We start from the raw sequence: 25,623 nt of genomic DNA, 5'->3' as shown, positions 1-25,623 counted from the left end.
AAGTATTATGGCATTTAAGTTATTGAATGTTTGTTAAGGCTTTGGTGAATATGGCTGAGGATTCATGCTAAGCAGTGAACTAGCAATTTTAATCTTATGACTGCTTAAATAAAAAGTCTAATGAATTCATATTAAAATAGACATTTATGCCATAACTGGACATTAAGTCATGTCAGCTGGACGAAAAATGTCTGGTTTTAAAGCAGAGCCAGTGAACTGCTGTTTCAGATAAACATTTATCATTGTTATTATTTAATGACTTGATGCTTCCAAATTTGAAATAAAATCAAGTGATGATTGAGTTAATACTTATTCAATAGAAAAAAAAATGTTTCATTACTTTTCAAATTCATTTGTTTTGACTGACAGACAGTGAAAAGTTCACACAATGTCAAGTCAAAAGCTGACGCTTAAAATTAAACAACTTACATTTTGCTTAAATGTGAGACATCATTAAAGTGTTTTGTTCTTTTATAGAGTGTATTTTCACACCCATTATGGGTTCATTAAGCTGACCCTTTCCCACGTTCACCCCTGCTGTGTATTTGACATGCTCTTTTGTGATTAATTAGGTTCAGCAACGCCTTGACAACCTTCTTTCTCCTAAATACTTGGGGCGTGTGTTACAGTAAAAAGAAAGTAGGCCTACATCTATGACAGAGGCTTCTATTAATCACATAGTAAGCTAAATATACACAATGAATAGGTACATTAGAATACATGTGATGTCAGTGATTTTGTGTGTGTGTGTGTGTGTGTGTGTGTGAGAGAGAGAGAGAGAGAGAGAAGCGCGCCATCTAGTGTACAATGAAAAGGCAATTGCATAAGATACACATACATTTTATATAATAAAACATAATATATACATGGATAATCACATATCCACATACGTATGAATTTATGAGAGAGAGAGAGAGTGTAGGTCTACCTTTGCTGTTAAAAAACCCAAACCATTAAAATGTAAAATTTAAGTTTAATTTACAACAACTGAAGTTTAATTTTAGCCGTAAACGAGATTTTAAGTAGAATCACCACATCGTGACCACCACCAATGTTAAATTCATTGTAGTTTTTCAAATCTTTTTTTAATTACTGAAAATCATTGCATGCTGCTCATGAGTATGAACGCTGAGATGGATTGACGATCGTTAATCACTTGTTGTATTGACCAAAGAAATGGTTTGATATTTGTGTGCTCAAACATTCACAATTTTATGTCATTTTTTCCTCATGAATTGTTTTGATCAGTAGTTGTTTTGTTTAAATTTTGAATGTAGCTAAAAACCATGTAGGCTGTTTAATGTCATTGATGGCTTTGTCTTTGGCAAGACTTATATAAAACTTATATGGCTATACAGAAATTGACTTTCAGATGAACCCAGGCTAGTTGGAGTACAAACTGTTTCAATTAAATTAGTGATCGCGTTCTAGCTTCAAGTTTAAATAGATGGCAACTGCAGATGTACAACAAAACAGTTCAAATAAAAAACAAATACATACCATTCTCTAAAATATGATTGATTACTGTACTCTTCACTGTTATGGTGCAATAAATCATATTTAGTGTGTCTTTCTAGCCCTTGCGCATGCGTCTTTGCTTCGGTTTGGACTAGCGCTCAGCACCAAGGACAGCGGCGAGCAAAAATACGCGCAGCCTAGATGATGATGATGATGATGATGATGATGATGACGTGAGGGTCGATGTGACGTCAAAGCCAGCGAATCACAGCAACACTCAAGCTCCCAGTGTATCTGACTTACAGTTGTAGTCAGTGAAAGATTTACTCATGGTTCTGTATTTAACACACGCACACACACACACACTCACAAAATAAAGGCTGAAATATCTGATCCTCTGTCATTTATTCATATATGATTTAATATATGTACACTGTAAAATATTTTTTCTTCTTATAACCAAATATCAGTTTACTTAAATCTTTCATATGTAGAGTACCCTAAAGTTTACTGATATGTTCTTTGTTTTCAATGGTGCTCACACAGCAACATATACAGACTCATCAAACATATGCTGAAAAGACAAGTTGGATGAAAATTTGTATTTTTAGAAGACAAACTCTGTAGCACAGTAAATGCAGAATCCATAAATGTTTGAAAAGTTCTGTCCATCAGTATTTTAGGTAAACAAACCAAAAGCTTCTATGGCAGTACATTGAGCACAGTGTCTCTAAAGTGATACAATTATTCATGAATTTTCACTAATTTTTTTGGTTGTAGTTATTTGTGCTTGGATTGGTTTCCATTGTTGTGGTTTTGTCAGTATTTATTACTGATGAATGAAATTACTGGTGTAATAAATAAGTCTTGCAATACATAAATAGTCCCTCTTGATTTTTTTTCACAGGTAAATCTGAGTGATCTAAAAAAAATACATTTATCTTTCATGACAAGATAATAGATGACTGGACCACAAAATTATCCATTTAAATATGATAAAAAATAATTGAAAGATTAAAGATAACTGCAGTTGCATAGTACCTAAAAGCCATCAGTCTTCAGTCATGTGCAACTAAAACAAAACATTACAAAAAAACAATTTCATAACTATCAATTACTGTCACAAAGGTCAAGATGATAAATGGTATGATTTAGAAAAAAAATCCCAAAACAAAGCAGTGTTTTGATCAGTAGTTATATATATTTTTACAATGCGCACTCGGACACCTGCAACTTAAGATCCTAAAAGACATTTCTTAAGGATGGTTGCACTATATATTCATACAATAGCATACATCAGTTCCAGAAATAAAATATATATAGTGGCCCCAAAGATTGTTTGGACATTTTTAGATTCACAGAATGTATGAGTTTCATTGTATCAGGAATGAAATGAGGCTAGACCTTTTCACAGAAGTCTTTTTGACATTTTTGCAATGCCTTTTAACCAACTGGTCCTGAAACAATTTATTGAGATACATATGAACACTGACATTTTACAACCACAAAATGCTATTGATCATTTAAAACTATACAAACTTTCTTGAAAAGTGTGCTTTTACAATGTTTTTTTTAAATATAATAATTTTTTATAATTTTCTATGGTTCGATATTTTGTTATTTAATGCAAAGACATTCATACATTTTTAAAAGTGCCCAAATATTTTTGGTGCCACTTTATTTCACAAGCCTTTACGATGTTAGTTGTGCAAAAACAGTTGTAGTGATGCCAACTGTAGTGTCATTTTCTCAGTTTTCTTAGAGATCCTGCAATCCTGATCATCTGTAAGATGTCCCAACTTGTCCTTATGATATGACAATGGCACATGCAAACATTTTAGAAACAAATGCTGTGCTGATGGGCATTGCTCCAGTGCTCCATGAGTGCTGGGCGGCTCGAGCATCCATTTGAGATGGATTACAGCATGTCATCCTGGTTTTCCCTGGTTGGAGTCCTTCTGCGTCGGAACCGCATGCTGGAGAAGAGGGACGAGGCAGTGAGGGCGACGCGGCTCAGGCCTACATTTAGACAGTGCACTTCTGACGTCACTGGCACCTCAGCGAAGAGAGCCCTGTCACGGGACACCCGCATGACGCTGTCGCTGTTCTCGATGTCCTTCACTATATTCAAGATCTCTTGCCTTTCTGTTTGTCGGGTCATCCCACGGATATTGAGTATGGCAGAAACATGCTTCCTCCTTCCAAACACAAGAAAGATTAATGTATGAGGCATATTGTCATATTAACAATAACTGTACAGTGCCATAATACATGGCTAAATAAGTGAAATATTGCATTAGTTAAACAGTAATATGGCTGCATGGTGAGTGGTCAGTACTGACACTATACTGGAATAGACTTTCATTAAGTGAATTTCTCTTTACATGCTTTGTTTGTCTTATTCAGAAAACAATTTTTTGTTTTCATAACTTGCAAAATGGAATATTCTTCTACAAAGACAACAAAGGTTATGTTTTAAAAGACTAGATCTTGTATTTGAAGTTTACTCTATAGATTTAGCAAACTGTAAAATGAATAAAAAAAAAGAGAGAAAGATCAAAACTGATAAAAATGGCAGTAAAGACATTTATAATGCTTCAAATATGTTATAATAATTTCAAATATGTGCTGTTTTTTTTAAATGGCTGCTGAAAGTTCAGCTTTGTCATCAAGGAATAAATTACATTTTAAAGTACATTAAAATAAAAAAGAAAACCGTTATTGTAATGTACTGTGCTGTATTCTTGATCAAGCCTTGGCAAGCATAAGAGACTTCTTCCAAAAACATAAAAAAATGTGCCAACCCCAAACTTTTAAATGGTAGTGTACTTATTTATTTAATTTTTCCTAATTGTTTCGCATTTCTTTTCCCAAATCCAAACTATACTAAACAAGTAAATACAAATAAATAAAAAACACAATTGGAAGAAACAAACAAAAAAATCTCTATAATATTCTATAATGTACTGTATATGTAAATGTATATGTAATGTATAATGTTTATCTGTATATAGCTGAAAAAACAGGGTGCAAAGAATCCTCATTTAACCTTCTCAGAGTTGGCTCCTGTTCATTCAAAGTTTCCCTAGATCATAAAATGTGTGAAGATATATACAGTAGATTGGAAAGATTCCAAATGTTCATCATTTTAAAACCCAAAGGTGTTGCTAATGCTAAACAATGGAGCCTGCAGCACATCTAGGTCACGTATTTGAAGTTGCAGGCTTTTTTTAGCACACATTCCACAAAAGAGAGTTTCCTCTGGATTCTGCAGCCGTATAGGGCTCTTGATTAGGCGACTGCCCTCTCTAGGTTAAACCATGGAGCTTTAGGTCAGGCCCTGGCAGGATGCCTGTGTTTTTGCTTTGTCTTTGTGAGGATCCAGAGCTGGACAACTGTACATCTTTCATGCGAATCTGGGATAACCAAACAGTCGCCCATAAGAATCAGGAAACCTCAAAGGTCTTGTTTGCTTTTACAAGCCCCTCGTTTGCTGTCAAACAGAATGACCATGTTTTGTCAGATGACCTGAGCTCTCTGCTTTTTGACCTAGATCATATCAGGGGCTACAAGGTGTCCCGGCCTAGCGGCACGCCGCCCCTCAAAACACTCACCGTATGTCAGGGAATTCCCGTACCAGGACACCAACTTCCATTTGGATGGAGGGAGTGTCTTCCAAGAGAATGATCTCCGATAAGTGAGGAATAGCGCTGTCGAGCCATGAGGCGGAAGATTCCTGGACGGGGGCAAACAAAGATAACATCAGATCTGTCACTAGATCCATCAAATCCTTCATATGTCGAGACCGATCAGCAACTGGAATTTGCAGATGAACGTTCAGATTAAACACAACTGCCTGGTACTAAAGACTTTTTCCAAAAGTACATTGTACAATGACTTCTGACAGACAGCCAAAGACCACAGGGCCCGAACGACTACGGCATACAATTAGAAAAGGCTATTTTTACCCTTGTCTCTGGAAAAACAAAAACCTAGAGGATTAAGTATAGGAGCACATGTTGTTCCAACTGAGGGTAAATATCTGTATGCCCATTACACCAAGGCAGTTCTTCCTGACTCGCAGTTTGACCTTAAAGGCAAGTCATGATTTCAAAGGCCCGGGCCAGGACATTCTTCCATAAACAAAGGCATCCTGTTGTCCACCGAGGTGACAAACGGGGCGGACACTGCACAGGGGAAAGGAGCGTTTGGGTGGGTCATAGAGATGCCCTTTGGAGCCAAGGGCGTGTTTGGCCATCTGCCTCCATGCCCACTCCAGAACTGCCCATTCTTCAGAATCTCTTTTGTTTGAAAGTTGTTGGCTGTAGATGGTTTTTGAGTGATTAAAAACAGGACATGACATTTTGGCAAGTGTGATGAATCTGGGAATAAGGATTTCATGGGGAAAATATATTTGCCAAACTAATAAAAATAAAATGAGGTTACACTTTATTTTACCCTGTCCCTTGTTACAGTGTAATTATACATTTAAGTGCTGATTAATATCAATTAACTACATTTACTTATTATATGGTTAGAGTTAGGATGAGGGTTTGGTTTAGGGTTAGTTGCATGTAAGTAGGCATAATTTATAGTTATTATTATAGTATACAAGTACATGTAACGTGTAACAAGGACACCATAAAATAAATTGTTACCTAAAATGATTCAGAAAACTGTACAAAAAAATCTCAAATTTTCCTAAATGTCCAGTAATTTTCCATGTTACAGTAACATATGAGGTGGTCAATTTGTTTCATACGTATGGGATTAAATGGGAAATCATAATTACATAACAGCAGGAGAAAAAAAAATCCAAAATATTTTTATACTCTGCTGATCAAACTCAAATTTTTTAAATTTACCAGTATTAGCATATTTTATAATTATATCAAAATTAATATAATCTATCTTGCTGATAGCAGGGTTGTTATTGTTAACTAAAAATAAACAAAAATTTAAAAATTTTGCCTTGGAAAGTAGCTGAAATAAGTTTAAGTTAAAGCACTAAAATTACTAACTGGAAATTAGATAAATCCTAAAGCTAAAACTGAAAAAAAAAAAAAAATACATGAAACCTAAAAAGTAATAAAAAATGACAAAAGCATATATCACAAAACTACTAAAATTAAAATAAACACTGAAAATATAGAAATAAAAGCTACATCCGATATATTAATAAAAATATAAAAACAGAACAGGGGTGGGTTTCACAAAAGCAACTATTGTCACAAATTCCGTCGTGAGCAATAGAGTGCAATGGAACATGCGACCATAGTTACCTATCGATGCTTTTGGGAAATGCACCCCAGGTCAGCAGGAGATAACAGATAATCAGCAGGAGAAATGAAAACCTTTTACTTTGATCTTTCAGATACGTGACTCACCAACTCTTTGAAGAGTGTTTTTAGGTGCTTTCCTTCATCACGAAGGCGGCCAGCCATTCTCTTCCTCATTTTGAGTGATGTGCAGATGATTCTGCCCCTCATGATGGCCCGCACATATTCAGTCATCACACGCCGGTGCACCTCCACCACCAGGACCTAAGAGGACACAGTAAATAAGAGGCTTATCTCACATAAACCCCAACATGTTGACCCATACAACGTATTTTTGGCTATTGCTACAAATATCTCCGTGCAACTTAAGACTGGTTTTGTGGTCCAGGGTCACATATATGAAACAGAAAAATCTTATTTCACCCTGAAGGGGTTCATTTTGGGATGCTGACTCTACGTTATCCACCCTATTATACAACTAAATCGACAATTAGACACACAATTGATTTGGGTTGAAATTGTTTTATGTAAAAAGAAAAGGTTGAGAGAGCTATATAGATTTTAGCAGTAATTGTACAAAAAATATTGGACCACAGAATTGTGATGAACCAATATGAATTTTAAAGAGCTGTGTAGATACAAGAATTAAAGAATCAAAACGTACTTGACAAAGCAGTAAAAATACAAATTTTAAAGAATCATTTATGATAAATTTGCAGATTGAGGGAGGAAATTGATGTTATTGACATCTTAGTTTACCTCATAAGGTGGATTGTCCATCCTGCGAAACTTCTTGAAGTGCTCTTTTATGAGCGCCTCGATTTGCTCAAAAGGTTCAGTGTTGCTCAGCCATTTTCGTTTAATCAGCTTATCAAAGAAGGGCTATGTGAAATCAGACAGAATTGTTTAGAAATGACATACACAGTACACACTAGAATGTACTATATTTGCCTTCACCAGGATGTGAGGGCTTTCATATTTAGAGACAAGAGAGTGCGGCTAACTTCCTGTTAGAGCCCCATATTGGTAAAAAAGGATGTAGTGAAACTATGTGGCCCATGAGAGCTGGTAATGCCAATCTGTACAGCAGACACTGAATACTGTTCGGCGTCAGGCCAAAAACATCTAATTCACTAGTGTTTTTCACATAGTGCTGCTATTTTAGTGTCTCAGAGCCAGAGTAGCTGTGCAAAACAACATCCTTGAGAACAGCCCATAGGGGAAATGCTGATAAGATATTCTTTATATTCTTGGACAGAGACGTATGACAAACATAAGAAAAATATGTGCGTGCATGTCTATGTGAGGAAGTGTGGGGTGATCTGTGGCAGCCTCACCCTGATATGTTCAAAAAGTCTGTCGTTCAGCACTCTCACACTCAAGTTGACTATCCTGTCCAGAGCTGTGTTAGCTCTACGAATCGAGTCCTCGCTGGTCGAGGGGTCACACTGGCCGCAACGCTCCACAAAGCTCCTAAACACACCAATCTATATTACAAAAACTCTAAAATAATACAAAAAAAACATCATATAAATAAAGGACTTTGAGGAAGCCTACCTGAACGGTGGACAGCAGTTGACAAGAGCGATTGTTTTAGCGATGTAACCATCTTCATTTTCTCCACAGCTGTTTACGAGCATCTCATGGAACATCTCCACCTTTCGCTGAAAACTGCAGCAAAAACAAAACCTTTGAGGATGGCATGTAGATAGTCTGACACATTTCTATGGGAATGATCTAACTAAAGATATAAAATGCATTTATCTAATAAATAAGCAATTTCTAAGGCATTTAGGACATTAAAAAAGGGTTGGTCATTGATGGGAGATAATTTGGGCACCTATCTTGGAACCCCATATAGGGTCCAAGATACAGTAAAACAGTAAGATTGTGAAATATTATTACAAATTAAAATCTATTTGAATACATTTTAAAATGTAATTTATTCCTGTGATGACAAAGTTGAATTTTCAGCATCATTACTCCAGTCTTCAGTGTCACATGATCCTTCAGAAATCATTCTAATATGCCGATTTGCTCCTTAAGAAACATTTTCTATTATCAATGTTGAAAAATATTTGCTAAATATTTGCTAATAAATGCTAAAAAAAAAAATTCTTTGATGAATACACAGTTCAATGTGTATTTGAAATAGAAAATATTTTGTAACACTGTAAAAGTATTTAGTGTCACTTTTGATCAATTTAATGCGTCCTTGCTGAATAAAAGTATTAATTTCTGACTCCAAACATTTGAACGGTAGTGTCACATTTCAAGCATCACTTTCCCACCTGTACAGGAAATCTGCCAGTCCGTTGAGACTGCATTGAGCAACCCGTGAGCCCAAATCTCTGTTTACAACTGCAGATCTCTCAAGGTCTTCTTGTAGCCTCTATAATCAAAAATATAAGAAAACATGTTATTTTACAGCAAGTACACACCAATAAACACTGTTACAATTAAAATCTGTTACAAAATTCCTTAATTTAGTCTTGAAATATCAGCAAACAAATAAAGTGACTATTTTCTGAAATATATTTGCTTAATTTCATTCATGACCACTAGGGTGCAATACAGAGCCTGCAAAAACAATGTGTTGTAATGGAAACATGCTCACAATGGGAAATGTTTATTTATTTGAATTCCAGCTAGGAGACGATTTTCTTGTTACACAGAGGTGCACGGATGCCATTCGACATGTCTTACGTTTTGTTCTAACAACAGACCCAGTGTCTAAAACCTGCTGCAAATATTGCAGACGGCCAGGAACAGTGGGCCATTATACACAAAATCAATACTGAGAAAATGGATTAAAGTAACAAGTGATGTCACATGCTCTGACACCATATGTCTAGCACAATATCCTATTTTATATAAATGAGCATAAATGGTCCTGCGCTGACCTGAATAACAGTGCGAGCCAGAGGTAACTGATACTCTTCGACGTTCAGGGTGTCCAGCCATCTCTTTTCCTCCTCCTCCAAAACCTGAGACAGCTCATTGGTCACTTTACCCTGGAAAACACAACATTTCAACATACTCTTTAAAAGCAGCCTTGCTGTGAGAGGGGATGACCATATTGGCGCCTGTATTGGGTATGTACGAAATTATAGCATCCATAAGGAAACAATCACTCTATTAACACATCCATGACATAAAGTATTCGACTAATGTCACTATTTTCAGGATGGGCTAAAGGATTATTAAAAGGCCACACATTCACGTTGCTTAATGAGCGAAGGGGAAAATATGTTGTCAAAGTGACGCCTATTGTGTAGTGCTCATTGTCGACAGGAAAACCGTGCGTTGACCCCGAAATGCCGCACTGTAATTGACCGTGCAGGTTGCAATGACCAGCCATCTCTTTGAGTGGACAGGATGTGCCGTTGTTCAATGTACACAGAAAATGCTACAAGATACTTGGGGATGAAGTTTGGGAATTTCAGTTCTTACCCTGACTGAGTTGAGGCAGTCAAGCTCGAGTTTTTCCACCGTCTCCGCTGGCAGCAGTGGGCCGAGCTGTGAGAGGTTAATGGGTGTTGTTATGGTGACTGTTCCAAGGACATCTCTGCAGCAACAACAGGAAGAGCAAATCACAAACTAAGTCTGGACTTCACTCATAAGGAAACACTGAATTATGAAGGAACAGGAATGGGAAGGTACAAGAGTGGCTTTCACCTCTCATATCAACCAGAAGCTATTTATAACAATCTGTTTTAGGTTTGCTGTTGCTGTATGTGGCTTGACAACTGGATACAGCCAGTGATACTTAACAATACAAACTACAAAACAGGCCATCGCTAATGTACATTGCCACCGGATTTTCTTTTTATATCGTTAAAAATTTTGGGGTTGGAAAGATAAAAAAAAAGTAATTGCTTATGTTTACAAAGGCTGCATTTGATCAAAAATACAATAAAGCAGTAATATTGTGAAATATTATTACAGTTTAAAATAACAGTTTTCTATTTTAAAGTGTAATTTATTTCTGTGATGCAAAGCTGAATTTTTAGCATCATTACTCCAGTCTTCAGTGTCACATGATCATTTAGAAATCATTCTAATATACTGATTTGATGCTCAAGAAACATTTCTTACTATTATCAATGTTGAAAACAGCTGCTTAATATTTTTGTGAAAACTGTAATACATTTCTCAGTTCAAAATAACATCATTTATTTGAAATATAACTCTTTTGGAACATTATAAATGCCTTTACTGTCACTTCTGATCAATTTAATGCACCCTTGCTGAATAAAGTATTAATTTCTTTCAAAAACAAAAAAAACTTAATGACCCCAAACTTTTCCTCTAAACGAAAAAAAAAATTGTCTGTCAAAATCTGTTCACTCATTCTAACTTCATTTCAACACGAAACAGAAAATTTTCTGTTCGGTGAAACACAAAATGAGATATTTTTCATGCTGTTTTTGTTCCCATACAATAAACGTAAATAGGGATTGGGCCTATCAAGCTTTAAAACGTGACAAAAACACCATAAAAGTAATCCATATTATTAAAAATGCTAAATTCAAAGTCTTCTGAAGTCATATCGAAGGTTTATATGAAGAACAACCTGAAATTAGAGTTGCCAATCACAAATATTCAGTCCTCAAATTTCATTTGCACACATACAAATTCAAATTTGCTGTTTTACTCAGAAGAAACACTACCAATGTGTCAAACCTGACACATAACATTTGAATATGGCTTCAGAAAACTTAATAAGGACCACTTTTAAAATACGATTTAAGAACTTGTTTTGAGTGAACGATCCTAGTCAAACTGCTGGTGTTTACCTATTGTAAATGTTGTAGAGCCAGTCTAGTAAAGAGTATATGTCAGTGATTTGCAGATCTCCATTAGTAATAGCTTGGAGACGACGGGTAACAGCCTGATGGTAGCTCTGTGTGTACACTTGGAAGGAGTCATATTCCACAGGATATACAGACACCACATTACGCCGAGCCGCTCCGAGGTCCTCCACCATACGCACTCTTAGCTTATCCAGATAGGCTGCGAGCTCGCCTTCCCGTGCTTCTTCATGCTGGGGTAGGTTTGCATCAGCCAACTCGACTACCGCCTCCCTCCAGCGTTTCTTGAACTCCCTCGGCCGTGGGCCTCCTGGAGCGGCTCCTTCACTCTGAGCCCAGTTCCGATCGGCTTGCTCCTCCTGCTGAAGCACCTGCACCACCAGGCCCAGGTTGGGCCCGGCGGTGGGGCAACGCAGAGATTCCCTCACCACGTCCCACAACACTTTCTGCAGGGCCTCGTACAGCAGCTCCACATCTTTGGCTTTGCGCCGACTGCTGTCTTTGCTGCTGGGGCTGCTAAAATCCTCAGTGCCCCCTGCCGTCGGGGATTCGGCCTCCCTACACTCCTGCTCCAGCTCCAGAATGTGAGTGTCAGCCAAAAACAAATCTCTTTTTGTCACCAACTGCAGGATCTCCAATACTGACAAAACATAGAAAAAGAGGTTATCCATTAGTCACACAGCAAAGACTGAATACTGCATTCTTTCATTGTTTAGTCACCCTCATGTATTTACAAACCGTATGCTGACATACTTTCCATGGAACTTAAAAAAAAACTATTTGTAAAGTATCTTCATCTTCATTTTAAATCAGTAAGGAATAAAGAAAAACAGTTATAAAGTACACAAAAATAGTCAAAGGTTGTATTATATTACACTGAACAAAATTATAAACGCAACACTTTTGTTTTTGCCCCCATTTTTCATGAGCTGAACTCAAAGATCTAAGAACTGCAGTCAGGTTGAGACCCCGATGAGGACGACGAGCATGCAGGTCCTGGGCCGGTGTGGTTACACGTGGTCTGAGGTTGTGAGGCCGTGGACATTCCTGCAGTCAGCATGCCAATTGCACGCTCCCTCAAAACTTGCGACATCTGTGGCATTGTGCTGTGTGATAAAACTACACATTTTAGAGTGGCCTTTTATTGTGGCCAGCCTAAGGCACACCTGTGCAATAATCATGCTGTCTAATCAGCATCTTGATATGCCACACCTGTGAGGTGGATGGATTATCTTGGCAAAGGAGAAGTGCTCACTAACACAGATTTAGACAGATTTGTGAACAATATTTGAGAGAAATAGGCCTTTTGTGTACATAGAAAAAGTCTTAGATCTTTGAGTTCAGCTCATGACAAATGGGGGCAAAAACAAAAGTGTTGCGTTTATAATTTTGTTCAGTGTATATCATATCATATCATATCATATATCATATATCATATATCATATCATATCATATATATCATATATCATATCATATATTATAAATAATTCTATAAATATTATCAATTCAAAGCATTACAGTAAATCATTTGGGCCTATTTAGATTTTTTTTCGTTGTCTTTTTTCCTTATCACATGTTTTAGCAATCGTCATAAACTAGATGTCATTTGAAAGCTTAGAAACTCAAGATTCATCCTATGAAAACCATCGGACATTGCCTTACCATGGAAATTGTACTTTAAAGTCTCATCCCCCTTAGTGGGTGGTGTCAAGTGTCATATTACAAAATGTATTACAGTATTTTATAGAATCTTGATAAAATACATATTTGTGGAAAGGTCTGAGTCTCAAGATTCCATATTTGGTGGCTATTTTGTGCTAGAAGTAATACAGAGCAATGTATACATTTGTGACAGAAAAGTGCATCAAAAAATTCAGTGGAGTTCCGGTGTCATCCGGTGACTTTTTTTGGTATAATGCCTTAAATAAAATCTCACAGGGACCTCTTTTTTTTTTTAAATATCAACTTCAATTTTGTAACATAAATTATTTAGACAAAAGACTTTAAATTTGTAGCAATTTTGGATTAAGACATTTTGTCAAATTTTATTTTATATAAAATAAAAAAAATAGTACAATGCATTTTCTTTACAGTAAATTTTAATTTCTATAGCTTTTTCATACTTTCATTTTTCGAAATGATTCAATTTCTGCAATAATCTGCTGATTGTCTTCTTTAAAAAAGAGAACAACCTTAGGTCTGTCCAAAGTGTAACAATTTAAGTTTGGATAATGCATTTTCACGTCTATGTTCAAAAATGGGGGGTGACAGTTAAGGGGTTATATTTTTAATCACAATTAAAGCACAAAATTCATGATCATGACAGGCCTAGCCATAGGACATTTGAGAGCCACAGCGAAGATGAAAATAACAACAATTCCTTTAAACTCTGTAGCATCATGTTTATGTTACTAATACACCTTAAATTAACAAATTCCAAACTTAAAGCTCCTACTTTTATGAATCTGGGATTGCTGTATGCCATGCTCAAATCAGCAATGATATTTTTTGTTGAATAGAAATTAAAAGAGCAAAAACTTTTGTCTGAACTCACACTTTATGATTCAATATATATATTAATTAGTTATTTAAAGCCTCAGCAAACTACCATTAAAACGAGGCAAAACAAAATGGCTGGTCAATATCAAAATATTTTTCATTATCCAGTAAACTTGGACCTTGAAACTTGGAAAATAGGGAGCTGAGAACCACTGTTCTTAGCATGGGAGAAGATGGATGAATATGGGAACATTATTTTGGCCATTCAATAAAGTTCTTCAGAATTCCCCCATTGGTAGATTTCATGCCATTAAACCTAAAACATAAATGCAATATATCTTCCAGATGGTCAAAAGGACTGCCAATGCACTCTGCTGGCTATAGTTTATAATGATCTCACTTTTGTTTCTTACGTGTAGCAGCACTTTTTGACATTCCAAAGAAATCTTTGATGAAGCAGACAGGCCCTCATTGAGGTCAGCACTCACACCCATCCTTCATTATTTCCATTACTTTCCTTTGGGTTGAACACATTTACTTGGGCTAACAAATTGATCTGATTACTGGTGATAGATTTTGACAAGCTTCAAGTATGGAAAAGAAAGTCAAGAGGTCTACAAGTTCACATACTGAAAAGACTAGCAGAGCTGGTCACCAGTATGTTGTGTTATGGATACAGGTGCCCAGCATGTAATGTCCCCAAGAGGTTTCTTACTAGCTTAATCAGTAAAAATATATTTATATATCATTCATATTACATATTAACACAGTGTATATTATATACTGTATGTACATATATATATATATATACTGGTGACATATTTCATCAAAAACACAGTAAAAACAGCAATGTTGTGAAAAAAGTAATTTATTTCTGTGATGGCAAAGCTGAATTTTTAGCATCATTACTCCAGTCTTCAGTGTTACATGATCCTTCAGAAATCACTCTGCTGATATGCTGATTTGGTGCTCAAGAAACATTTTTTTTTTTTCAACATTGAAAACAGATTTTTCTGCTTCATATTTTGTGTAAAACGTGATAAGAATAAAATTTTAAAACATAATTTAATTAATACTTTTATTCATTAAATGAATCAGAAGTGACAGTAAAGACATTTATAGTGTTATAAAAAATCAATTTCAAATAAATGCTGTTCAGTGAACTTTCTTTTCAACAAAGAATCCTGAAAAAACGTGTCATGGTTTCCACAAAAATATTAGGCATTGACATTGACAATTGAGCACCAAATCAGCATATGAGAATGATTTCTGAGGGATCATGTGACACTGAAGACTGGAATAACTGCTGCTGAAAATTCAGCTTTGCCATCACAGGGATAAATTACATTTTAAAATGTATTAAAATAGAAAACAGCTGTTCATAAATTGTAATAATATTTCACAATATATTTACTGCATAAGGGACTTCTTTCAAAAACATTTAAATCTCTTAATTATTCCAAACTTTTGGCCTACAATGTATATATTTTTAATAAATGATATATATGTAATGTGTAGCATTATACACACGCGCACACACTTCTACTCTTCTATTCATTTCTTCTGTTAAGCTTTCTTTCTGACCATTTTCAAGATGCATCTGTCACAAATCAGCTGTGCAAATAATTGTCCCTGCTGTTGAATTCCTCCTCAGAACACTGAATGGACGGTAAGGGGCTCTTTGCGGTGCTGAGTTGCCCATTTATTTCCTGTGACTTCCTGACCTTTTCTTAGAGGGAAGGATGCAGGGGTGTTGGTTTGCGCCTGATTCATCTGTCCCTATCCCTATCAAGGATGGACTGTCCTGTAATGCCACGACAGACCCCACACCCTTCTCAAGCGTCTCGCATAATAACAGCCCAAGTGTGCCAGTCCATCGGAAGGAGATCTAAATATAAAATACAATACCGCCAGGGTTATCACTAACACAGACGGGGGACAAGGTGGAAAAATCCCTGTTAAAACTTAGAATCACTTCCTCTGCAACTCATCCATGTGAAAAGTCCTCCACCCAAGGACAACATGTCACTGTATCATCTCAATGACTTTGAGACCGGACTGCTGATGTTCATACCTGGAGGAAGAAAAGGTTGACCCTGTAACCTTCAGTCTGAGAGGAAGAGTTTAAGAACTGGCTTCCTTTTAACTGATAAAAGAGAATATTAATAAAAGTGGCCATGCCCCAGAGGAAGTTGAATATAAATTGGAATAACAGGAATTGGAATTTACTGTATTCTAATTCAAAGAAATTCAGCAGGTAATGGCATTCCTGGTAATGAACTGTTTGTCTACCCTTGTACATGAATCTATCTGTTTGCACGGCTCATAAAACCTTCACATTTTAAGACTTTTTCAAACTTTTAAACTGTCAAACAAGGTTGTGTGTGTTATATAATATATACTTATAAATACTTGCATATTGTAACTTACATACCGGAGTCAGTACGATTTGTTTTAAAGAAATTAATGCTTTTATTCAGCAAGGGCACATTAAATTGATCAAAATCTTCAGCATAAACTTCTATAATGTTACAAAATGTCTCAATTTCAAATAAAAGCTGTTCTTTTGAACTTTCAAGTCATCAAAGAATGTATCAAAAATGTATCATGGTTTTCAAAAAATATGAAGCAGCTCAACTATTTGCAACATTGATATTACAGTCTCGTACCGGCAGGGATTGTAGGTGGGGGGAGTGAATGTACAGCGCTCTCTCCCACCTTCAGTTCCACGACTGAGGTGCCCTTGAGCAAGGCACCGAACCCCCAACTGCTCCCCGGGCGCCGCAGCATAAATGGCTGCCCACTGCTCCGGGTGTGTGTTCACGGTGTGTGTGTGTTCACTGCTGTGTGTGTGCACTTTGGATGGGATAAATGCAGAGCACTAATTCCAAGTATGGGTCACCATATTTGGCCACATGTCACATCACTATCACTTTCACTTTTCACTTTCACTTAATGTTGTTTATTGTTTACTGACTATCTCAGCATCATTACAGGTACCCAAGGATGGTTGTCATTAAAAAAACACTGAATTATTTTGCTGTTACAATGAAATGTCAATACCAATTTACCAGAAATGAAAATACAAAAAATTACATCATGAAAATGCACAGAGTACATTTTTAAATCCATAATCATATAATGGTCTACACATATAGGGAATAGGTAATCTCCTGTATAAATGTTTCTTGAGTAGAAAATCAGGATATTAGAATGATTTCTGAAGGATCATGTGACACTGAAGTCTGGAGTAATGATGCTGAAAATTTCCGCTTTGCTGTCACAGGAATTGATTACATTTTAAGATATATTAAATTAGAAAAAGTTATTTTAAATTGTAATAAAATGTAACAATATTACTGTTTTAATTGTATTTTTGATCAAACAAATGCAGCCTTGGTGAGCATAAGAGACTTCTTTCAAAAACATTAAAAATACCATCCTCACACTTTTGAACAGTAGTGATTTATATATATATATATACACACATGCACTTGTGTAGAATGACAGACATTAATATTGGAAAAGCAATGATCCAGAAGTTGAAATCCATGTAGTTTAAATGGTTTTATCCCACAGTCATTAAAATGCAGAGCGCTGCCAGTAACTGCGCTGAGCTGTGCAGAGGACAACACTAGCTCTTTGTTTCCACAGAGTCTCACGCACTAAATTCATGGTGTGGAGCATACTTCACTTAAGCATGGACATGTCACCACCCTTCCTTAATGAAAACCACAGGGATTGAAGTGTTGCCTTTTAAGGGCACATATGGCACATATGCTACACATATACCCCCACCACAACTTCCAAGAGGACATAACACTGTTTGCTTTTGGATGAGGATTTAAAAGGGTGGGGGCTGACAACCAACTCGACTGAAAAGATCTGACTAAGCAAGATATCCTCTAACATAGCTCCAACACACCTGCACAACCAACACCTCTCAGCAGGACCAATCAGCCATTACAAGGAAAAGATTAGGCTTGATTCTAGGAATGCAATGGAATACGATCTGTTCTTTGTCGTGCCACAGGTTCGGGACCATTTTCCATTAACCCTCTGTGTTTCAAAGTTAAAACCCTCCTGTCAAGCCGGAGCACAAGAAACCAAAGAACTTGAGGAATAGCAGCCCACAGAAACTCATTTATTCATTTCCCCTATTTAATGCACAGCATGTGCAGAGTAGACATATTTTCCCCAGAAGTGAAATATTTAATAAATGGAGGACGACTGTATTTCCTGCCTCTGCCTTAGCGGCGCAGATGGGTCGAGTAATACTGAGCCTGTCCTGAAGGAATTGCACATGCTAAAATTTTGTTTCAACGTCCAGGCCCAGTGAGATGAAGTGGCTTCCAAGTGGCAACTGGCCTCGCCTGCCACTGGAGACCTTTAGGTCAGGATGCAAAATGATTACATGAGCCTTCTCAGGACAGATCGGTTCTACTCCCTTCTTAATTTATTTGGACATGGCCAGCATCAACAGAACAAACCTAAATGGGACCATTTGGAAAATGCAAACTCCACCTTACTCTAAGTGCTTCCCTGCCCTCACTTAATGTTGGTTTATTTGAGATGCATTAACAAATCCTCCTGCCAAATGTTGGACAATAGCTGGATAAGGTGGAAGTGTTGGCTATTCCTTTCACGAGTGACTGCCAATTGGCATGCAGGAATATTTGCTTTCATAAATGGGAATGCATTGACTGCAAACATTCCACTCAGATACTGATTCCATGGTGGCCATGACAGAATGGTTCTCAGCTGTAGTTATGGCTTATGGTTGGAGGTTGCGAGGTTGTAATTTGGCGAGGTCTGGAAATCATTCACTAGGATGAGGGGTAAACGTCCTTCTATATGGTTTCTTTATCAATTCAGTCAGATCTCATCTTACCCTCTGCCAATCCCAAAGACAACTAAATGCTTTCAGTCTTGATAGATACCAGCAACTCAGAGTGAGTTCTCTGAACTCACAACAAAGCAACGTTTTAGTTGCAACATGCTTCGTGTTCCAAGAACAATTTTTTTTTCATATTGTTGCGACATCATTGAAAGGATGGTACTGTTGTTAAAGAAAAATGACTAGATTTACCACCCTTGGTGGAACTGTATACTATGTTTACTGTATACTGTATACAGTGGGGCCTAAAGGGGTGCGACTACTAGTGAAAATGCTTCTATTTTGCATTTTTCTGATTTAACACAATTTTATTTCCATCACAAATTATATTGCCAGCAAAACAATATGAATGAAATTTAGACTTTAGATCTCAGAATTAAATTGTTACATTTCTTAATTTTAATATGTGGTTCTCCTTTTATTATGCATTTAGAGCAATATATATAGATAGATAGATAGATATATATTGTGCCGCTTGAAAGTTTGTGAACCCTTTAGAATTTTCTATATTTCTGCATAAATATGTGTAACGATTCAGTCCACTGAAGGCAAGCGTAGTGAAGAACCCAAGTGCAGTTTATTTACAGACGTGTTCCAAACATAAACCGAGACACAGACTTGACTTGACTTGACATGAACAGACTTGACTTGACGAGGCATGAACAGACTTGACATGAACAGACTTGACGTGGCATGAACAGACTAGACTCACCGACAGCGGGTTACAACTTCAATACACGACGACAGACAATGGCAACATGATGGCTACTTATAGGAAACAAGAGGGTCACATGACAAAACAAACCAATGGGAAACAAGACACATGACTAAAACAACCAATCAGAACATGACACATACACAAGGCAGAGAGACATGAGGCAAGGGAAGCATGACACTAACATCAGGAAACAATTACAAAATAAAAGACATGGACATGAACATGAAACAAAAACAAAACCCAAACCCCACATTACAATATGACACAAAACATAATCAAAATTTCACACAAGTCCTGAAAATTGACAAAGAGAACCCAATCAAACAAATGAGATGAAAATATATACTTGGTCATTTATTTATTCAGGAAAATAATCCAATATTACATATCTGTGAGTGGCAAAAGTATGTGAATCTCTTGGATTGGCAGTTAATATGAAGGTGAAATTAGAGTCCATACTTCATTTTTTTAAAAATCTTACCAACCACAAACTGAACAGTAGTGTGTACATATATTGTTTATTATAATAGTTCATATAAATAATTATATCAGTTATATGTTGAGCTATGGAGCAAGGTTGGTAAAGCAATGACACAGGAAGTAAAGGCATTGATAATGTTTTGTCAACTCCTACTCAAGTGAAATCTGATCTGGCAGCAGAACTGACAATTGACAGTTGAAACACCCTCCATGAACAGCATTCACGTCCTGTTCTTTGATCCATTTTCTGGATTTTCTTGCATGTGAAGCGACCGAGGCATGTGTGGCATTACATGTTATTTGAAGCGTTACTTACTCATTTAACCTATGTCCCATATATTATTTTAATGCATCGTGAAGATGTTTGATAACATTCTTCAAAAAGGCTCTCTGTGAGTTAAATAATTAAAGCCTTGATTATCATTCACTCAGGAATGTGGGGCCACTTGAGAACAGCTGGGTGGATGGAGCAATGCTTTCTTTTGTCACAACACTTATGTCTGCAAAATAAATGAGAAGTAGGCCTATTATTTAAGCTCATACAGAAGAACTTTTCTGGAATACTTAAGAAACTACAAAAGCAGACTAAACTAAGAAAAACGTGTTCACCATTGGAATGTTGTTAATATGGCATCTGATCAATGTGTGAACAAAAATGCTCTTCACCCAAATTACGTTTACGTTTCTGGTGGTCTCTTCAGCTGAGAGTTGCTGAACGAACAACTTGGAAACCCGCATGACTGGTCACCAGAAGGTTTCCCGTCAACATAATGTGGCTAAAAACACAAATAAAAAGTGATTTTTTGCTGTGTCAGCTGCGACATGCAAAGCAGCAAGAATCACTAACCCTGTCCCCCCCTGCTGAAACAAAGCAAAGACATGACCAAGCATGACACTGTGGGGCACATTCAGTTCCCCTTTGCTCAGATTCCTCTTTTATCATGTTCCATGCTGCATTTACACAAGGGGAAGAGAATGATGGTTTTAAATTTGACAGCCCCTTAGCCTGTATGGTGAAAACAGCAGAAAAGTCTTAAAAATCAGCTAAAATGCATGCCGCTCTGACGGGCATGTTTCCCGATTATCAATCTTTCTGCAAAATTTAGTTCCAACTCTAATCAAACACACATGAACCTGCTAATCAGAGTCTTGCTTAAAATTACTGAGTAATTATGTAAGAGCAATTGTGTAAGAGCAGGGCTGAAACTAAATTCTACTAGGTTGAACACACAATGAATCTGTTTAACAAATGCACAAGCAACCACTAACAACGGTAAATATGTTTGCAAAACAGTCCAGGCCTGCGATGCTAGGAACTGGTATTGCTAGGTTGATGGTCCCAATCTGATCCTTCACTACCATCCTTTATGCTTATTTTCTTTAACCAACAGAGCCTGCAAGTTGTTGCTGGTTTTGAACCTTATCTCTCCTTATCTTTCAGTAAAACGCCTGAAACCTGAGCATGAAATCATGTGCAAATTCCTGCCTGGCATGTACTGTGTTCATTCAGGACAAGCTAAACAATCAAGCTCTGGTACAGTACAGCTGTGGTCAAAAGTTTAGGAACAAGCATTAAAGATAGTTGTACATTTGTAGTTGAATTAGTTTGCAAATAATCCCATGTTTAATGCTATCACAGTCTATGAAGACTGTCTGTAGATTTTCTAGAAGGGCAATACAATTAGGCTTCAAAAGAATATTCATAAATACTGTATTACAGTGAAACAAACAATTACAAAACAACTGTTAAATAAATAGCCAAACTGCCAATGAATGTTTACTTAATTTGATGTACTGTGAGGAATATGAGTCTATGAGTTGCTGAATGGTTACTCTACAAATGCACAGCTTCATATTCAGTTGGCTTTTTACCTGAAAGTGGCTCCCTGGGTTTGACCTCGGGCACCTCCTCCACTGGTTCCTCCTCAGGCCCCTGAGATGAGTGGTCCTGCATGGACTCCCTCTTAATCTTGCCCTTGCCCACCATCTTCATGAAGGAGAGTCGGCGACTGGTAGAGTCAGCATCAGTTTCTGAGCACAGGTCACCATTGGTCAAGCTCTCCATGCGATCTTTGCACTTTCCGGCCATTCTATAGAAAGAAGAAAGGTGACGAGGAGAAGTGTGTTGAGAACAGTGTGTCTATTCTACTAGTGGCAACAAATGTAACTGCAAAAATCATTTTACAAACACTCCTACCTACTATTTGCAATAAATCAGCACATAAAAAAACATTGGGATTCAAGTTAAACCGCTTATCCCTCTACGTTTCTTTCTCATCTTAGTGCTGGGAACCGATATGGAGTGCATTAGTGGACGTCCACTTTTCAGCTGCAGTATATTTTTCCAATTCATTTTTCCCATTGGGATTTTAAAAATAGTTTTTGTTGAAGAGTTATAAGTCATGAACCATCCAGCTACAAAGTGAATCACAACATTTCAAACCTTGAATTGAAGCAAAACAGTACTGGAATATCGGACAAACAGACAAAAATACAAGACTGTGTGCTTATGTCTTAATATATGCATTTAAATCCCATTAAAATGAACCAATCTACAAACAAATCTTCTGCTGTGAGTTGCAGTTCTTTTCTGTACAAATACTGGCTACAAAAACACAGATGAGGAAAACAACACAGTCCACTCCAGGAGAGACACTAGCCTTAGTTTGTCAGCATCTTGCCAACACCAAAACTGTCTGAAAATATTGTATAGAATATAGAAAAACTGAAAAGATGTAAAGAAAAGATGGGAAAAGCACTGATAATATCTATGCAAATGACGTTATAAGAGGTAAAATTGGAAAAGACTCAGCACAAGGAAACTCATCTGAACTCACAGGTACTGAGAGTAATAATTCACTCAGTTTTCATGCTTTCATTTGATGTGTGCTGTTATGTGGATAAATAAAGAGAATAACAGCATGTTTGTTCATCTGTGTATCACGCTCACTCAAGAACGACAACAGTTCATATCCAAGAATGAAAATGTGACCAGTGAGAGAAACCAGCTAATACTCAAGAACACAAACCTGACAAATGAGAGAGAACAGCTAAGAAATGAACTTCTGATTCTTGGTAAAGTTTCTTTAGTCTATGTAGTTATTTGCTATCCACCTTCCTAACATATTTGCAAGCTAAATGTGTCCAGTTTCTGGTGTCATCCACTTCCACCTGTTCTTAGCTGAACAAAACAGCTCTTTATGCTGCTTGATATTGTAAACTGGTATTTCTGATCATATTATTTTAATGTACTGCTGTAATTATAAACAATCTGGTCAGTAGTGCAAAATGTTTTACCGCTTACTGCACTTTGTTATTTTTATTCTATTCTATATCGATCATTCACAGCTTAGTTCCACGTTGAATACATTTAGATTAACTTGACAAAAGTTGGAGGAATATAAAAGTATTGCTTTAAAGTTACTGATAATATATACAGAATTAATATATTTTACATTTATTGCAAAATATCCCTATATATTCATAAATACTCAAGTAGATGGAGAGTGTAGGGAGACTGACTTGATTACGTCATTTGCAGTGCTTCATGGGAGTATAGTATTTTATAAAAAATAAATGAATAAATTAATATTACCACATTTTTCATTTGTTATATATATATATATATATATATATATTTGTGTGTGTGTGTGTGTGTGTGTAATGTATTATCTAGTTAAAGTGATAGTTCACCCAAAAATTTTAATTCTGTCATCAGTTACTCACCCTCATGTCACTCCAAACCCATAAGAATTTGGTTAATCTTCAAAACTCTGTAAAACACTTGATTAAGACACTTGATTCATATGAATTTGCTATACAATGCTTTTATGACCTTTTTGGATTTTCATTTTTGAGTGAACTATCCCTTTAAAGGTCAATTATTGGACTGCATTTATGCCACTCCCAAAAAGTTTGTGTAGAAACACCTTGAAGTAATGAACTCATTAATCAACCATTAAGGAATCATTAAGAGGAATTGGAACTGTTAAATTCTTTGCAGCCCATAATACCTTAGCAAGCTCCCTTCTGAACTCCGTCTGCCCTTCTTCTTCCTCTGCATGGGTGAGGCTGAACCTATAGAGCCCTGTGGGGAGGGGGTGTCCTTTCCTTTGCTCCTGCCAGACATGCGCAAGTTCTTGCCCAGTTTGCCCAGGGTCTTGAGGGGAGAGACTCCTTTCATGCGTTCCAGGGTGCCTTTGATGGAGCTTCCCTTCCCTGATCCTCCACGCCGCACCTCATTAGCCTCATTTTCATCTTCCTCATCCTCAAACGGGTTTCTGTCCCGGGGCACACGCCCATCCAGAAGTGAGCCTCCATTGCTTCTGGGCCAGTCTTCATCTGAGCCAGGCTCCTTAAATGGATTGAGGTTAAGACTCATTTTTCTGAGAATAAACTCGCTACGTGTAGTCGACAAATCCACGCTAAACCTGCCTCCCTTCAGTCGAGACGGGAGGTTCTTAAGGACTGGCATGGTTGTGCTGGGAGGATATATGCTGTAAGAGAGATAAAACAGTTAAATGCATATCTTTCAGCATCACCACTACCAGTAGGAGCTGTGCATCCATTACAGATGCAATCTTCAGGAAATTACTGCCACACATGCCAGTACACTGGCATTCATCCATGATGCTGCTATGAACTTTCACTTTTTATGAAAACATTCCTTGGTTCTTTCCAGTTTACAACACAGCTGAAATTACATAGTACAATGCACATAGAAATAAAGAAAGCCGATCTTGTGAAAAAGTAGATTTCAATTGTGTCTGATATGTGGGTAAATGATTTATCATCTATGAATTTATTTAAAAAATACAGTAAAGTAGTTTGGCACTTACTTTTTTTTGTACAAATAAATTAATACTTCTCTATTCAGCAAGAACACAATAAAATTATCAACAAAAAAAGGATCAGTAAAGACAAATGTTTATGTTTTGTTTTGTTAAATTGTTAAATTACTGCAGTAATGGCTGCTGAAAATTCAGCATTGCCATCAAAGGAATAAATTACATTCTAAAATATATTCTAACAGAAAACAACTATTTTAAATTATAATAATATTTCAAAAACTATTTTTAAACTAGATTTTTAAAAAACGTGTTCTTTTCTTTGTCGTATGACACAATATCAACTCAATATCAACACAATATCAGCATAGCAAACAGTATTACATAACAGAGATAACAGATCTGACAGTTTTAAATGAAAGATTAATGATTTTATGATGGGTAGAATCAGAAGCACACCCTTTGGTTAATCCTGATGTTGCGGGCCTGCCTACATTACAAGGGTGATCAAATATTTTTTATACTCAATGGGAAGAAAAATGACATACAGCTCTCAGAATGAGAACAACCTTTTATTCTGGTTAGAACAATCCTCCCAAAACTTACATCTGACACTTTATATCACGACACAACCCAGTGTTATGCCTGAATATACGAAATCTTATCGTAATCTTACGTAAATAAACAAAAG

General features: G+C 36.6%; 1 protein-coding gene across 3 annotated transcripts in view; it reads right to left on the bottom strand.

Annotated features, from left to right (window-relative positions):
• Positions 1-3,063: 3,063 nt before the first annotated feature.
• The window catches only part of LOC107729130 (tumor necrosis factor alpha-induced protein 2-like), a 30,855-nt gene continuing 8,295 nt past the window's right edge, over positions 3,064-25,623 (bottom strand). For 2 of the 3 annotated variants that reach the window (XM_016539516.1, XM_016539517.1), the window contains exons 2-13: positions 24,159-24,641; positions 22,018-22,235; positions 11,537-12,191; positions 10,191-10,305; positions 9,641-9,751; positions 9,029-9,129; positions 8,295-8,408; positions 8,075-8,210; positions 7,497-7,619; positions 6,846-7,001; positions 5,073-5,194; positions 3,064-3,656 (exon numbers count right to left, since the gene is read on the bottom strand). In XM_016539516.1, the coding sequence (XP_016395002.1) occupies positions 3,377-3,656; positions 5,073-5,194; positions 6,846-7,001; positions 7,497-7,619; positions 8,075-8,210; positions 8,295-8,408; positions 9,029-9,129; positions 9,641-9,751; positions 10,191-10,305; positions 11,537-12,191; positions 22,018-22,235; positions 24,159-24,619 (2,592 nt within the window). In that variant the 5' untranslated portion in view covers positions 24,620-24,641 and the 3' untranslated portion in view covers positions 3,064-3,376. The remainder of the gene's footprint in view (positions 3,657-5,072; positions 5,195-6,845; positions 7,002-7,496; positions 7,620-8,074; positions 8,211-8,294; positions 8,409-9,028; positions 9,130-9,640; positions 9,752-10,190; positions 10,306-11,536; positions 12,192-22,017; positions 22,236-24,158; positions 24,642-25,623) is intronic. The other variant, XM_016539518.1, reaches the window with a different exon arrangement.

This window comes from Sinocyclocheilus rhinocerous, unplaced genomic scaffold (genome assembly GCF_001515625.1).
Source record: "Sinocyclocheilus rhinocerous isolate Xijiao unplaced genomic scaffold, SAMN03320098_v1.1 scaffold1870, whole genome shotgun sequence".
NCBI classification, from domain to species: Eukaryota; Metazoa; Chordata; class Actinopteri; order Cypriniformes; family Cyprinidae; genus Sinocyclocheilus; species Sinocyclocheilus rhinocerous.
Note: the sequence above shows the minus strand (reverse complement) of the source record. Positions and strands in the feature narration are given on the sequence as shown.